A 15,917-nucleotide genomic window follows, 5' to 3' on the forward strand; every position below is an offset into this window, starting at 1 on the left:
AATTAAACTATCTAAAATTGCACCGTTTCCGGCGTGAATTTGTGTGGGCACGGCGTCCCGCATTGTTGTCTTTACTTTGGCGTTTTTTCGTCACTGCCTTAATATAAACGCTACAGTAGGTATAATGACAAAAGTTGGTAAAACCGAATTGTGTGCATTATATTCTCGAAAATTTAATAGCCAGTAATTCACATTATTGGTATCTGCAATTTCGTTTTTCGTTAATTCTGCAAGACAAGTTCTTATTTTAGTGATCCAGTTTTGTTACACACTGACAAAAAAGACCTACGTAAACGCAGTAAAAAAATTAAAATTAAAGATTTAAATAGTAGTTGTGTTTTTTATTTTTTATTGCGTATTCCATCATAAAAAATTTTAGGATGTTTCCAGTCAAACTGAAAGTGAAAAAATTGTTATTATTGTCAATGAATCCTTTTCTTTCTACTCTAAATTGAAAAAAGAGAGGTAACAACTTCCGCGAACAATTTATAACAAAGTAACCGATGAAGTGGTAATTTATACACCCTCCCTACCATTGACAATCACTTCAATGTTGATAATGTCCTTACCAAGCGCCTTCATGGATTGGCCATTTCCCGATTTGAACGTAGGTATACAAACCAATCTTTGATGTCGGCATCGATCATTGGGTTGCTCTATTACCTACACCAATAGAGCATTTTTGGTGTTTCTACTGATCGCCAAATTCCCCATTTTTATCACCAAGAGTCTGATTATTCAATTATAGATACCTACTAACTACATAGACATACTCAATAATTAGGTATGCGAAAATAACGCATATTCCGCAGAGGTGTGTTGCTTGAAGAACTGGCATCATGCAGCATTTTTGCGAATATAACCTATCATAGCAAAAGTAAAGAAAAAGTAAATAATTTAAACAATTTTATTGATAGGTATTGTAACAAAAATAATTGGATTAATTGATGTTAGGTAGGTAGGTACCTACCTATATCTGTGTTAATCTAGAAGCAACGCCATCTGGGATTTACCGTTTGCAGCATGTGCGCAATAAGGCTGCGCACTTATTGAAAACACCAAATGGGCTGAAATATAACGTAAATATATCAATTTAATATATAGCCACGATGGAGTGATGAAAATATCACTTCAATTCGTTCAAAACGTCTTAAAATACAATTCCATTGCACGTTATTCGTTAAATACCGGTAATTATCCATATACTTAAAGAAATACAAAAGGAGCATACCAACTGAAATAGCCTTCAGGGCACCACTCAAAAATGTACATTCTACAGATACATTTTTTTTCCCAATCGACTTGGCACAGTACGGAATCATCATAAGCCATTGACAAGCCTATTAACGCCAGCACCAATACAATACAGATAATGGAACTTTTCATGTTTAGCACCTTTCTGACTTTCCAATGTAATTCGCACGGCTATATACCTATTACAAGCGCATAAAAGTGAGTATAATCTTTTACTTATCATATCACACATTCGATTAGTTACACTTAAGATAAATTACTTTGGGTCCAATCGTTAGTTCATCCGAAAAGTGAGTTGCGCCATAAGTAATCGCGAAGACTCCTTTATGGTTGAAAACTTCATACATACATGGTGCCCCAACGAAAATCTGTAACTACCTACCCATAAAACTGGGCAAAGTAAATGTGTTCATCCAAATCCAAAAATCGGTTGACTTTCAAATCGAGGGGAGGCCAGGGAGCAATTTTTATGCAAAAATAATTTTTAGAATTTTAACACTGTGCCTAGGGGTTGCACCCCCCTATTTATATACTTATGACCAAGGGTCAATTCACCCACATTTGTAAGCCAATAAAAGTATAATCGATTCAACATTCACGAAATACCTACCCAAGGTTTACCCTATGGGCTTCCTGAAATTTTTATTACATATGTGATATGTTTTTCTTTACTAGAAGCATCTATGGTTAAATAAAATATCTTCATAAATAATAAATGTGTAAACAAGTAATATAGTAAACGTGCTTCTGAGCATAGCTGTAGTATGCGCAAGACCAAATTTTGAACCAGTTGTTATATATTTGCTTTTATTCCAATTAGTGCTTGAGGTGTTTCCATAGTACCGAGGTGAAAATATTGATCTGCTGTTTCAAGCCCAGAAGACTCTCGCAACCGTTTTGTAAGACGGTGGAATGCTTCATTTTCAAGAATGGAAGATGCGCGAAGGGGTCGTCGTGCAAGTACCGTCATCAGGGTCCCGTTGTAGAACATTTGCCTAGTCCGTGTTGCGAGACGCAACCGTTTTAAGGAGGGGGGGGGAGTGTAGGGAACATTCCAGTAATTTCAATAGACATCGAGGCGCCATGAAAGATGAGTCGTAGGCGCGACTTAAGAAACGGAAAGGTACATTCCTTCCTTAACCGTCCAGATATTTGCAGATCGCTTATTTGAGTTTAGTTCCTACTTCGAAGCGTTCTTGTTATACAAAATAAATTGTGAGTGATAAATTGTAATTACTGTCATAAGTTAATCAATTTTAAGACTGTTGTAAATTCATTGTTAATTAATTGTTATAAATAAACAACGTAATTAAGTTTACGTTACAATATAATTAAATCATTCCAAGTTGGTGAATAACATTATGTTAAACATTACCTATTTTTAGCGCATTTTTTAAGAATTAAAAAAAATGTGCTATTGTTTGCGTTTTGTCCGTCCGTCCGTCCGGACCCACTTCTACCGTTTTGAACTACTTCTAGGGGAATGGTCCTAGAGTCCTAGAATTTTTTGCAGTAGATAGCCTATACCTTGAAGGTGTGCCAGACAAACAATGTATATACAACATATACAAATAATGTATATACAATGCTATTATGAACAACGTAATTTCTGTTGATAACTAAGTAGAAATTTCACATCTATCTATGATAATGTTTATACGGTTCCTTGTCATGCCCCTTATCAACAATTACCTACCTGTCCGAAAGAAATTAGATAACGATTACCTACTACATATCATATCCATATCAATCCACTTAAACCGAATTTACACGTGTCAAGTACCTAGCTAAAGCAAGTAACATTGAATAAGTAATTTTATTCAATGATAATAACTAAATTTCTATTATCTATACCTATATAGTTAATTGAACATATCACAAATAACATAAAACATCGATTTAAGTCGATATTATGATTAAATGATCACAAAAAATTCAATATGTCGATCACGGTATTCAAGTCTACAAATTCCATTCCAAAAAGTCCGTAGCTGCGGGTGGTGCGAAAATGTTTTTTAAGTAGAGTTCCATTACCTACAATCAATAAGCATTATTGCAAGTATCGCAATATCGACTTAAAGCGTTATTTTTTTTGTTATTTGCGACATTTTCAATTAACTACATGCGAAATTAGATCACTCACTAGTAGGCGGGGGACACTTTGTAACCCGAAGGCCCAATCTTCAAATAAGCATAACTTTTGTTTGAAAAGTTATTTTAAAAAAACTGTTCGACAATTTTGTTCCTTAACTCATCAAGTATGTCACAACAAATTTCGTGGAATTCTCTCCATTTTCGTTGTCCGGCCAAGAATTGCGCAGTGGAAATTTTTTTTTCGAATTTTCAAAAACTAATTCCAGATTCGTCATTTTCATGTTCAAAAACCACCAGATACCAAATTTCGTCGAAATCAGCACTTATTTTCGCACCCCCAGTACTTCGTTGGGAAATGCGCTAAAAAACCTAAGATTCTCATTCGTACGAGATAGTCATTAGTCGCGAACAAAAGAATGCAAATGCAAAACATCGTTAGATAGAGGAGACGGGGTGACGGAGGAGCCCGAACCTCCCTTTCGCAGCGTGGCAGTCATTCAAAGTGTTTAAAATGACGACTTTGCAAGTATAATTTTGAAAAAAATTCCGGACCCTCCTAGCCGGTGGTATTCCATTTTTTCAGAAAACTGAATCAAGATCATCAGTGAAGACGTGTTATGGTTACATATTTGAAATTCTTTGTAATGAACTTTAGGAAAATAAAATATTTTTTACACTGGATGTTTGATTTTTAGAATTCCGCTGGCGTTGAATGTGAAGTTGGAGTCAGTTGGTCACACATTCATAATATTGTAGAAATATTTCTATTTTTGATGCGGGAAATATATCTTGAAATAGGTATATATCAGAAATATTTCGAAAACGAGTTTCAGCAATTCTTTTAAATAGCCGCATTCTAATTTGTTCATTTTCTTGAAAAATTACGTTAAGTAAAAATAAGGGACATTTGCTAGAATTGTATTAGGCGTTCTGTAGAAGTTTATTTAATTTTAAGATTGTCGTTACGATAAGAGTTGCGCTTAAGCATTGAATAAACACCTTCAATGGCTAAAGGCTAAAAGTTAATTTAATTTATAAACAGATGTTGTCGCAGGTACGCGTTTAGATAAAAGAATTTTGCGTATTGGGAGAAAAATTTCAGTTTTATGTAACAAAGAAATAGTTTCTGAGGCGAATTCAGTATAGTGTGTTTTGGTTGTGTGGATATTTGTATTATTGACATTACAAGGTAATTATGGTTTTACTTAATCTGTTTTGATCGAGCGCTTGTAGCGTGGTATTTGTCACTGTAGGCCAGTCAACCTGTGTCGTAAAACACCAGTTGAAGGAAAAAAATAGTATAAAGCTAATTTTTTCCCCATCGACTACTACCATTTAGACAAGTGTTTAGCCAAAAGTCCCCGCCCCTACCCCCCTTGCTTCCCCCCTGTGCCACCCTAAACATGAAAAGTGTAGGGGTTTCGTAAATCGCGTCTCTCTCGATTACTAAACAACATTTCGGATTGCAATTTGTTTTATTCTCTTTGCTATAACATTGTCTACAAATAAGTTTCAGTTGACTTTCGTCGTAACTTTTACCGTTTGTTAGTAATTCGTATGAATAGGTAAAAAGTGGTATATTTTTCGGCTCGTAATTTTACTTTTTGTCGCAGAAAATTTCACGCCGACATTTTATCAAAAAATGTTACCTACAAAAGTTGTAGCTCCCATTATTACTTTTAAAATGATATGAAATATTACTTACTTGAAGAGCCTGGAGATTCAGCCGGTGTAATGCAGAATGCGTACCCAGTCGTGGCGGGTTCTGTCGAAGTGGGCCCGGCGTTGCAATGCTAATATTGTTGTATAGTGAGTGTTTTTTTTTAACTTTAAGGTACACTATTGCATTTTCTCTAAACAAACAATGAAACCTAAATTCCACCCTTTTTAAACTTGTGTCAAATATTAATAAATCCTTGTATAGGTACAGCTAAAAAACGTATTTTCCTGACTTTTATAAACTATTGTTTGAAAATGCATATATTTTTTTAATGTTATTTTAAAATAAACTAATTGCGGTATCTTAATTTGAAGTAAAAAATATTTTCAGATTATTCACAATAAAAAATAAATTGATGTTGACCATTTCCGATTTCCTAAACTTCCAGGACAAGTTCTTCATTTTCCTTGACTTCAACCAAAGTTACATTACTGCATGATCCGCCACAGCTCCCACACATTTCTGTGCAACAAGTGATGCTTTAAATCAGCTGCAATTATATTATAATTAATTGAGTTATCGTGCTAACGGACGGACAGATACAACAAAATTATAAACTCGCTAGGAGCTTGTTAATAATGCCGACGCGGTTGGTGTGTTGTCAGAGGAAAAGGCAGACGTCATGTAACACTATGCCAATTTCATGGAAATAATACTTCGGGAGTAGTTAAAGAACTCTAAATAAAAGCATTTATTTATTGAACAAATGTTTCTTCAACAAAGTATAGACACACAAATGTGATCCGTTTAGAACAAACTTGCTATAAATTACAATACACAAATACCTATTACAGTCTAATAAATACATAAAATTAGGAATGCGCTTAGAATATAAATAACACAATAAATTCGAAAGATGCGTTAAAAATATTTCAGCAACTGTTAGTACACAGGTGCAATCACATAAAGACAATGACACAAAAATACTGCAATATTAAACAACTAAAAGAAAATATAGGAAAAAGCAAATTTTTATTTTATTTCAATTAACCTGCCATTGCCTGCTCCAGTCTTTTCCTACTTACATCTAAAGATTTAGGAAACATAAAAAGAAGTACTACACGTTCGGTAATTTAAGTAATCTTCTCTAAGTTGAGTTTGAACAACACGTACAAAACTTTTCCTTAATACTTAAAATTATTCATATGGACAAGTAGTGTATTACTTACACAATTTCTAATATCAGCACGATTCCCAATGCGAAAACTCTGCCCCGCCATGTTTTTATATGTAATTGGAGAATTGAAAAAAAAACATAAAAAAATAATACTCATTGATTCCATTAATACCGATTATATTTTACGTTGTAAACAAAATTGACTAAGCGACTGATGTTATACTGTTGTAGTTGACTGCACTCGACGAAGGGGACAGCAATGGAGATACCATCGTTGCTTCATAGAAATTGGATCTAACCGTTCTATGATGCATCATGCCTGAAAAGTAAGCAGATTCTTTATTAGTAGATAACCCCACATATCATATCATATAATGCAATACCAATACCATGGGCCCAACTAAAAGGAACTCGTGTCTGCACTAGGGCGAAAAGTCTTATATGGGCAACAGATGCATATGTGAAATGTTATAACTGCAAAACAAATGAAAGTTTCCTAGAGCTCCTCAGTGCAAAACATTTAATATGTACATCAGGAGCTCTATATAGGGTGAATTGAAGATAATAAATTATACAATGCATGCAATAAAATAAGAGATTTCTTGTCAAGTCGGAATTTTGTTCAAAAAGACACAGAATTGGAAAAATTGTGAAGGCCCCTGGCAAAGTGTTAGCCCCGCCACTCCTCAGCCAGGTCTGCATTTCTGTGTTTGGGGATTATTCAAGAAGTGTTGGACAAGTTTTCAGCGTGCCTCAAATACCTACCCAAAAATGTCTACCAGCTCTTGGACTAAAAGGTGTTATCCGACAAATTAATTGGCTTTATTTAATAACAACGCCATGTGCGAGAAAACGAAGGAGTGTTTCAAGAATTGCCAGGAACGAATGAGTGGAGGTGGCTTCACTTGTAACGAGGCTGTTCAGCCTGATTTAAAAGAATGTTGCGCTGAATTATTAAGGGCAAGTTTTCGCCGATTACGTTTGAAACTTACACATGCGTTTGAATATTAATGTGACTAATCTGTAAGTACTTATTTTTTTTCCCGAGATCTTTTAAATTGTTTAGTTGTCCGTTGTGTAAATGGGTTGTGTTTGTGTTAAAAAAAGGCGTTGGCATCCATTTTTTTTCTTTCAGGTTTTTGTAGGCATTTGATTTTTTATCATTATGTGTAATAAATTCTTGTAATTTCTTGTACGTGTGTCAGTTTGAATGTCTAATAATAAACTTTAATTTTCACTCTAATCCCTTTTAATGTGACTGTTAATTGCGATTCAAAAAAATCGATCATGTGAAATACCATAATGAGATCACCCAACAGCTAGACACAAAAGAGGAACTGAAAGCAGCCTCAAATGATCTAGAAAAACTTCTTCTCAATACGTATGAGAGGAGCTGCCCCACAAAAAAAGAACCAGAAAGATAGGTAAGGCCTCACTCCGGAGATAATAGCAAAATATTCACACTGGTAACCATATCAAACTATGGTGGGCGGTAGAACAATCTGACATTGCAGGCAACATGAAGGCAGATGCACTGGCTAAACAAAGAGCCAGGTGGAAGTCCTTCTGTGGACTGCACAAAAGCCAATACAATACCCATGATAACATTCCACTTCAACTAAAATCCACTAAAAATAATAAAAGTAAAGTAGCACTAGCACTGCGACCCAATTTCGGAAAAAGAAAAAGCAACTGGCTGCTTATGTTTAAAAATACTGGAAAGAAGAAGCCTAGTCGAACTTGGTATTTAAATACTGACAAAACAGCATAGTGTGTAACCTCAACCTCAGTACTGTCCCCTTTTTGTTGGTTTCGTAATCTAAACAAGCAAACACCCATTTGTAAAGTGATCAGAAATCGAGCTAGAAATGTTATCACTTAGAAGTATGAAAGGAAAACGGCCCTCTCCTTGTCTGAAGCTATTTTCATATCTGTTCCAATATAATTAGATACTTTTTAGAAACCTTTTCGTAAAAATAGCGTCGAACATGCGCACGCCATGTGATCATGCGTAATACAAATGAAACAGTTTTTTTTTCTTGAATACACAATTCTCCAGCAGATATAATATACATATTAAGAATGAACAATTTTTCTTATGGTGTACGTTTTACGCGTTGAAATAATTTCAAAGCTAATAATTTTTCATTTTGGTTAGTTCAAATATTCAAAAATCAAGTTTTTTGTTATATTTTTATATTAAAGGAGCAAAACATCATTGTCCAACCCTATCGACAATGATGACAAATTTATGTTGAAGTAAATTCATTTGTTAATTTCAATTGTTTATAATAATTAATACTGCACAAAATGCTTACTTTGTTGAGAGATGTTTCTTGTATGTGCGATCCATTTAAAGTCCGATTATGTTTCGCCAATTTTTCTTTATTCATTGGTGAACCTGTGATCAAATGTGTGGAATAATTAACAAAAACTTTTACTTACTAAATATAATAGCATTCACGCATGTACAAGATTAATCAATACTGTGATCCGTTGTCCTGAATCAACATTGATATTTTTTCAAGTTGTTTGTATTTTGTTTTTTTAAATAACTATTAACTACATCTTTGTTTGTAATAAAAAAAATTGGTGTACTGATAAAGCATAAATGATAACACCAGTGGATATCAACAAGTCACACTGTACAGGGTGGCCAACTAAGAATGCGAGGTACTGTATCTGAGAATCTATCCATCGCAGAGGCTTGCGGTAAAAAAAATTATTACTAAAACGGCCACGAGCAAAACCTGGAAAATATTTTTAAGTTTCTGAAATGACCGCTAGGGGGCGTAACTGCAATCTGGAATCTAAAAAAATGATGTTTCTGTGAATTCCGCTATATTAACCTAACAAAAAAATGTCCAGTCTTTGAAGTTGACGATAATCTGAACAATTTTTGTTTGACAACTTTTCTCTAAAAATGAAGTGGTGGGGGGTATTCAAAGGTTTCCGTAAAGAACACCCTGTATCTTAAAATCGGCTGAGCTGATTTAAACAAACTCGGGTTAGTTAAAAAGAGCTATTCTTCAGCTACATATATTACACTATTTGAAGTTTTGTTAGTTTCACATATCACCGTTTGAGGGCTTTTTTGACATTCCGACAGAAATGGTGAATTTTCTCAAAAAAATTAAATGCATTGGTTCGATTTTTTTCATGAAAAAGTAGCTAAATGATGCCTAAACAAACTCGCGAAAACAGCATCTCGATATCTTGAGATATATAAGTATATATATTTTTTATATCGTGATGGCCAGCATTTCGGGCATTTACGGCGGCATTAAAAGCTTCCTTTTTTTACATCGATCCACCTTAGGGCCACAAATTATATAATAAAAATAATTCCGGAAAAATTCGCTTAAAACATTTTCTTTGGCCTAAATTTTAGGTTAGGAACAAGATATCGAGATGCGGTTTTCGCGAGCTTGTTTAGACATCATTTAGCTACTTTTTCATAAAAAAAAATCAAACCAACGCATTTAAATTATCGTCAACTTCAAAGACCGGACATTTTTTGTTAGGTTAATATAGCGGAATTCACAACATCACTTTTTTAGATTCCAGATTGCAGTTACGCCTCCTAGCGGCCATTGCAGAAACTTAAAAATATTTTCCAGGTTTTTCTCATGTCCGTTTTAGTAATACATTTTTTTACCGCAAGCCTCTACGATGGACAGGTTCCCAGATACAGTACCTCGCATTCTTATTTGGCCACCCTGTACAACTGTACCAAACCAAAAAAGCACTAAGTTGCAAATCAAAGAGAACACTATTGACTAGCTTGTACATGACATTTGTAACAACTGCAAAAATAAAACTAAATTCAGCAGTACCAAAACAAGAAAATTAAAAGCGATCAAAAACAAAATATCAATATCACTCACCTATATAACTAAGTAACACAGGCAGGAAAATTAATCCATGAGCAGCTCCAAAAAGTACAATACCTAAGTACATTCGGAAATAGAATACTTGAAATATTTGAGATTTGGCAAATCCGAGCACGATAATTCCGCCAAACTTGGTCAGCGTAATTCCAGAAAATATGGAACTTCCCATTCTTGTGAGGGCGTCCGACGCGCGCTCCAGTCGTGTGGTCTCGACCGACACGGAGAAACTATGCACTAAATGAGAGCAGAACTCCACCGCGATACCGATGGCCATGACTAGGTTAACTAGAGAGACGGCGTTTAAGGTTATGTGCCACCAGTACATCAAGCCGAGCAGATTGATAAGGATCATTATTATCGTGATAATCACGACGATCGATGAGAAAATGTCCAGAGCCATTAGCAGGAAGGTCACGACGAAGATGGCCGTCAAACTGATTCCCAAACTTTTAATCGTGTCGCCCCACATAGTCAAATACTGCTCGTAGAACACGTAGAAAACCGAATAGGGGAATACCTCGATCGGTTCCGAGACATTCAACCCTTTGGTCTTAATTTTAGCGTTAATTGTGTCAGAAATGGTCTGCGCTATCGCCCTAGCGCTTCTCATGCTTTCGTAGTAATCCTTGGAAGTTTTCAGTATCGTATGATAGGCCATAAAGTAAGAGGCTCCCACTGTTGATAGCTGCGTCTTCGGATCGGTGACATAGTTGACGCCTTGACCGTACGCCGCGTGTCCCGCCTTCATGCAATCGGCGTCCGGATTGTCTTGCAGGAAGAAGGATATGTAGTGTTCGAAGTTTGTCGAATTCGGACGCGGCGGACGGTCTCCTATCGTTATGTTGCAGGCCTCGCACTTGCCACCTGAAAATTATTGTTTAAATTTACAGGGTGTACCGTACAAAAATAATGGGTGGTGGGGAAGACCAAACCAAACAAAACAAATAAAAAATGATCCAAAATGATTCATTTGAGAGTTAACAGTCTCAAAATTACCATTGCCAATTTGCAAAATCTTCTCCAAATTTCTACCACTTAAATAGGACAGTAAAATTAACAAAATTCCAATTTGAACATTGTCACTTATGATAAAAAATTTAAAAATCTTTTTGAAGTTTTTTGCATTTTTTTGAATAAAAAGTTGTACAAAAAAATCGAACTTGTTGAAGCCTAATCTTGTAAAAACTGAAGAAAACATGGCAAAAATTGTCGCTTTTATGACGCCATCTACATTTGGCAATGAAGCTTTCAAAAATACCTCTATTTCTTTTGAAAAAAAATGCACGGTTTACTGTAGACATTTTAACAATTTTGGGAAGATTTTTTGATTTTGATAAGACTTATCTGGCTCAGATGTGTTAGTATATAGCAGTGTTTCTCAAACGTTTTTGTCTGGCGGCACACCAAAATTACATATTAAACAAAATTCGCGGCACCCCTAGTATTATTATTTTTGTCTTTTCAAAAAAATTTCTAAACACAAAAGCATTTAAAACTAGTTGTCAGGTAAACTCCCGACCTGACTTTCCGACTACTTTTAATATAGTCATTACAATTATCCTAGCAATTATCTTTGGCCATAGTATAACATTTAGAAAATGCCCTCTAGCGCCTTTGTTTTGAACCCGACGCAAAAAGTGTAGAAGCCTTTTCTGTAGACCTCATCAATACACATCTTTTTTGTAATTGACATTTTTCACTCTGATGCTTACTTTTAGAGAAAAATTAAATTTAGGAAATAAAATAAATAGTTTTAACTTTTCAATTCAAAACTTCTTAAAAACAAAGGAACTCACAAAAAAATTGTAATGAACTTTTTGTAGAGTTTTTTGGTCAGTGTGTACGAACAAAATTTTTTCAAGCCGTTATGACTCTTAAAATTTTGACATCCTCAACAACCTTGAAGATGGTTATGGATCAAAACCAAAATAGGACGTTTTCGATTCCTCATACCACCCCATATGCACCCCAAATATGAGTTATAAGATTGAGAAAGTCTGATGTAATGCAATACCAGCATATGATTGATTCATGAATTATGAACCAGAGAATTAAATAAAATAGAAACTAAAAAACAGAATTGTAATAAAAAATGTATATATTCATTCATTATAATAAATTTTAATTCCTTTTTTAATTTATGTAATTTGAAGCTCATTAAGTAAATATTTAAAAATTTCGCGGCACTCTTATGAAATGCACCTTGGGGTGCCTCGGCACCCACTTTAAGAACCACTGGTATATAGGCTCGCACTGTTGATTCATTACATCACATTTTTGAAAAAGGGGTACTTTAAATTATGACCTTTAGCATTTGAAACGAAAGCCCAAATCCGCCAAAGGACTACGTTTTTGATGGGTCATGATTTATTATTCGCATCAAACTGCCTTCAATTTCCGTTCATTTAAAATCAATTCAATTTTTAACTGATATCAATGTTTAGGGCTCCCAAAAGGGTCACTTAGGAAACTCAAATTTCTGCCAAATCTCATCTCATAGTCGATTTGATCAAACATAAGAATTTATAGAATTTTCATAAAAACTTTTGAAAAAATCGGCTTTTTCATATTGATTTGAGATTTAACACACTTGCGACTGTACTGTCGGGATGTTAAGTATATGTAACAAAGGTGATCTCTAAAGTTATCATTTAATAAAAAAAAGTCCACAGAATTTCACAGGTAAGTACACATTTTGCGTCTATTTTGATTATTTTTTTTATTTTCACTTTGGTGCGAAGACTTTTTTGAATGCTTCTTCATTCGATCACCGTGTCAACTGTTCGAGTCCCTTGAATATTTTTTTTTTTTGCAAAGGTATGCAGAATTCAAAAAACAAACATTGACCCGTAGGACCAAAACCGCGCATTTTTGGATGTATTTTTGAATGTCTCATTGCCAAATTTTTTTGACAATTTTTTCTTTGATTTTTACAAGATAAAGACTAGTTATGGAAATTTCAAAAAGATTTTTGAACTTTTTTAATTCCTTTTTTTAATCATTTTGAACCAATATTGAATTTTAGTGTAATTTCTTTGAAAAGAGAATTTATCTGTTGAGAATAAAATATACAGGGTGCTCAATTTAAAAAGATAACGTTAGGTCCGATAACTTTTTTACCTGACTACGTATACTTATTTTGAAAACAGCAGATTATTCAACAATCATAAAGAAACTTTGTGATAAACGTGTTTGTCTATCATTTAACTGAGAAAATATGGAGATTTTTTCAAAGCTTAGATCATATACAGTGCTATTCACTAAGAAGTAGACATAGGGATTTATGTGTATTGTTTTTACCTATGTCTACTTTTAAATGACTGAAGGGCGCCTAATTTTATGCAACCAAAATAACTTCTTAAAACCAATGAATGGCTTCCGTATTTTTATTTACGTTCGTGTGTGATATATTCAACTGAAGAAGAAGTTGATATTGTGAATTGGGATAGCGCCGGAAACAATTTAAGAAGCGTAAAAGATTGGTATATTGGCGCAGATGCTCCTTATTGAAAGTAAATGACAGGCTATATCTATATAAGGTGTTATGAAATTCGCGCCCACATACAATGGGGGGGGGGGGGGGGGGCTTAATTCTGAGACAAAACTTTATAGTACTTACTGTGATCCGAGTGTTGACAAAACGCTCCTGTTTTCGAGTTAAATTTACAGCAACTCTCTATGGAAGACCAATCCATATAATCGTCCAGCCAACTGGAACTAGGCCTCGACATGTACGATGTAGCAGACGACTTCGATGCGGCATAAAGTTGGGAAACCAACGAGTCCGAATCGCAGTACTGTCCACTACAAATTAAATTCTGCGCATTAAAGTCGCTGTAATTTAAACCACCCTTCACTACAAAGTACGTCGGAAGTCCGATGCACAGATACTGATTTAAAAACTGGAAATATTTAAGCACGTAACTGTCTTCGGGCATGGATAACTCTTGGTCCAATCCGACTTCTATGTGAGGTAAGACGGCAATCGAAGAACAAAGCCATCCAAAGAATACTATCACAACTATGACTCGCACCACTTTGCTCATCAGCACAGGTACATAGAGAGACTTGAAAAAGCTATACAGTAGTCCCTCTTGCCCTCCTTGAGGTGCGTCCTTTTTGGAACCTCTGATAAAGCAGCAAACATCGTATCGGTTTGCCGACTGTCGAATCGTATCCAATGATAGTAAGCTGACAAAGCAGGTTATTTGCAAAATAAAGTCTAATAGTAAGGCCATTCCGGCGTATAACGCAAACGCTCTCACTGCAGGCATATCTGAGAGACCGCCCAGGAAGAAACAGCAACTTTCCGAAATACTCGTAAGTAACATGGACGGTCCGACTTGGCCTAGTATCCTTCCAATATGCTCGGCGGTAGTCTCATCGTGTCGCCGCGGTTCGCGCTGATGCGTTTGCACCAAAATAAAGATATTGTCGACGCCGACCGCAAGCACCAAAAACGGAATCACCTCAATAATAATCAAAGTTGCCGGAATTCCGATAAACCCGAACAACCCCACGGACGACGCGACCGACGCCAACACTATCGTCACCCCGCCAAGACCTAACGTGACCTTGCTGTCGATCAACAGTCGGCTACACGTGTGCACTTGACCCAGCGAAATTGCGATGTAAGCGAACATGATCACGTACGATATCAAAATCGTGATAATATCCGAATGGCTGCCGCGATCCAGTTCGTCTTCGATCGAACGCTGGGAACTAAACGCGACCTCCATGTATTCGGGCCGCTCGTGTTCCGTCCAGTTCTTCATGAACTGCACGAACTTACGTTCCCATTCCATTGCCGGGCCTACCTTCGTTTTGTTGTGGAAATTCTGCACCAGGAACGTTATAATGATAGCCTGCGCCTTCTTGTAGTCGGGCGTATCCGACAGGTACTCCCCCTCGCTTAAAAAGCCGCCGACCGCTATCGCGGGATCGACTGGGCCGCCGTACGGCGCTAAGCAATCGAAATTGAAGGCGTTTCTGCAAATAAAAATAGATTAGTAGACAAAAGAACAACTATGGAGCACCATCATATAGAAATGGACGGCGTGTGCCAATGCTAAGCGCGGATACTGCAGGTACTTGTTTCCCCCCTAAGCTCATATTGTAAACTGGGTACCAACGGCAACATTTAGCACAAGAACTCTTACCGAGGTCGTAATTTGGACTCGATTAAACACACAATAGATCATTTACAGATGAAAAAAATTTATTAGACCAAATCAATCAGTAAAGCTAAAATAAAAATAGGCATTCAGGGCCACAGAGACCACGCAACAAGCGATCGATTGAATAATTAAATAAAGAAATCTTAATTACCGTAAAGTGTTAATAATCCAAAATATCCGGTCGTAATTATCATTTTCAACATACATAATTTACAAACGAAAGACAAAAACTAACTCATGTTACGTCTGGAACTTCACTGGAACTACTTGTGGCTGTTCATGGTGGAAAAAAACCTTTACCAGGTAATTTGGACCTTATATAAAACTGGTTTCACTTAAGCGATAAACGCAGACGACAAAATATTCAAATTTCTTCTTTGAATACGTGATTGTACCACTTATCAAAATATACTATCCACTTTTATCACGAGTTAAATCTCATTAAACGGTCTCTATCTTTCTTCCACACAATTTTACAATGAAACAAGACTGACTGTCTTTCAAAAATCTTTCATAAGAGCAAAACTGCCAAACAATAAGAAGCTACGTTCAACGTCCATTTTAAACAACAAACCGTCTCCTTCTTCTTATCAAATTATTGCGTCATCAAAAAAAACTCACACAAACTAACACGTGCTTATCTGCAAACTAATTAGCCCACG

General features: G+C 35.7%; 1 protein-coding gene and 1 long non-coding RNA gene across 5 annotated transcripts in view; both read right to left on the reverse strand.

Moving 5' to 3' along the window:
* Nucleotides 1-893: 893 nt before the first annotated feature.
* Nucleotides 894-1,432, reverse strand: LOC116175357. The gene is made up of 2 exons (XR_004146295.1): nt 1,232-1,432; nt 894-1,067 (listed from the first exon to the last, which is right to left on the reverse strand). It is a non-coding gene; the product is annotated as an uncharacterized LOC116175357 (long non-coding RNA).
* Nucleotides 1,433-6,021: 4,589 nt separating this feature from the next.
* The window catches only part of LOC116176718 (NPC intracellular cholesterol transporter 1 homolog 1b), a 43,436-nt gene continuing 33,540 nt past the window's right edge, over nt 6,022-15,917 (reverse strand). For all 4 annotated transcript variants that reach the window (XM_031495470.1, XM_031495468.1, XM_031495469.1 and 1 more), the window contains 4 exons: nt 13,698-15,067; nt 10,073-10,942; nt 8,504-8,586; nt 6,022-6,504 (listed from right to left, as the gene is read on the reverse strand). In XM_031495470.1, the coding sequence (XP_031351330.1) occupies nt 6,499-6,504; nt 8,504-8,586; nt 10,073-10,942; nt 13,698-15,067 (2,329 nt within the window). In that variant the 3' untranslated portion in view covers nt 6,022-6,498. The remainder of the gene's footprint in view (nt 6,505-8,503; nt 8,587-10,072; nt 10,943-13,697; nt 15,068-15,917) is intronic.

Source organism: Photinus pyralis, unplaced genomic scaffold (genome assembly GCF_008802855.1).
Source record: "Photinus pyralis isolate 1611_PpyrPB1 unplaced genomic scaffold, Ppyr1.3 Ppyr1.4_LG7, whole genome shotgun sequence".
Classification (NCBI taxonomy): domain Eukaryota; kingdom Metazoa; phylum Arthropoda; class Insecta; order Coleoptera; family Lampyridae; genus Photinus; species Photinus pyralis.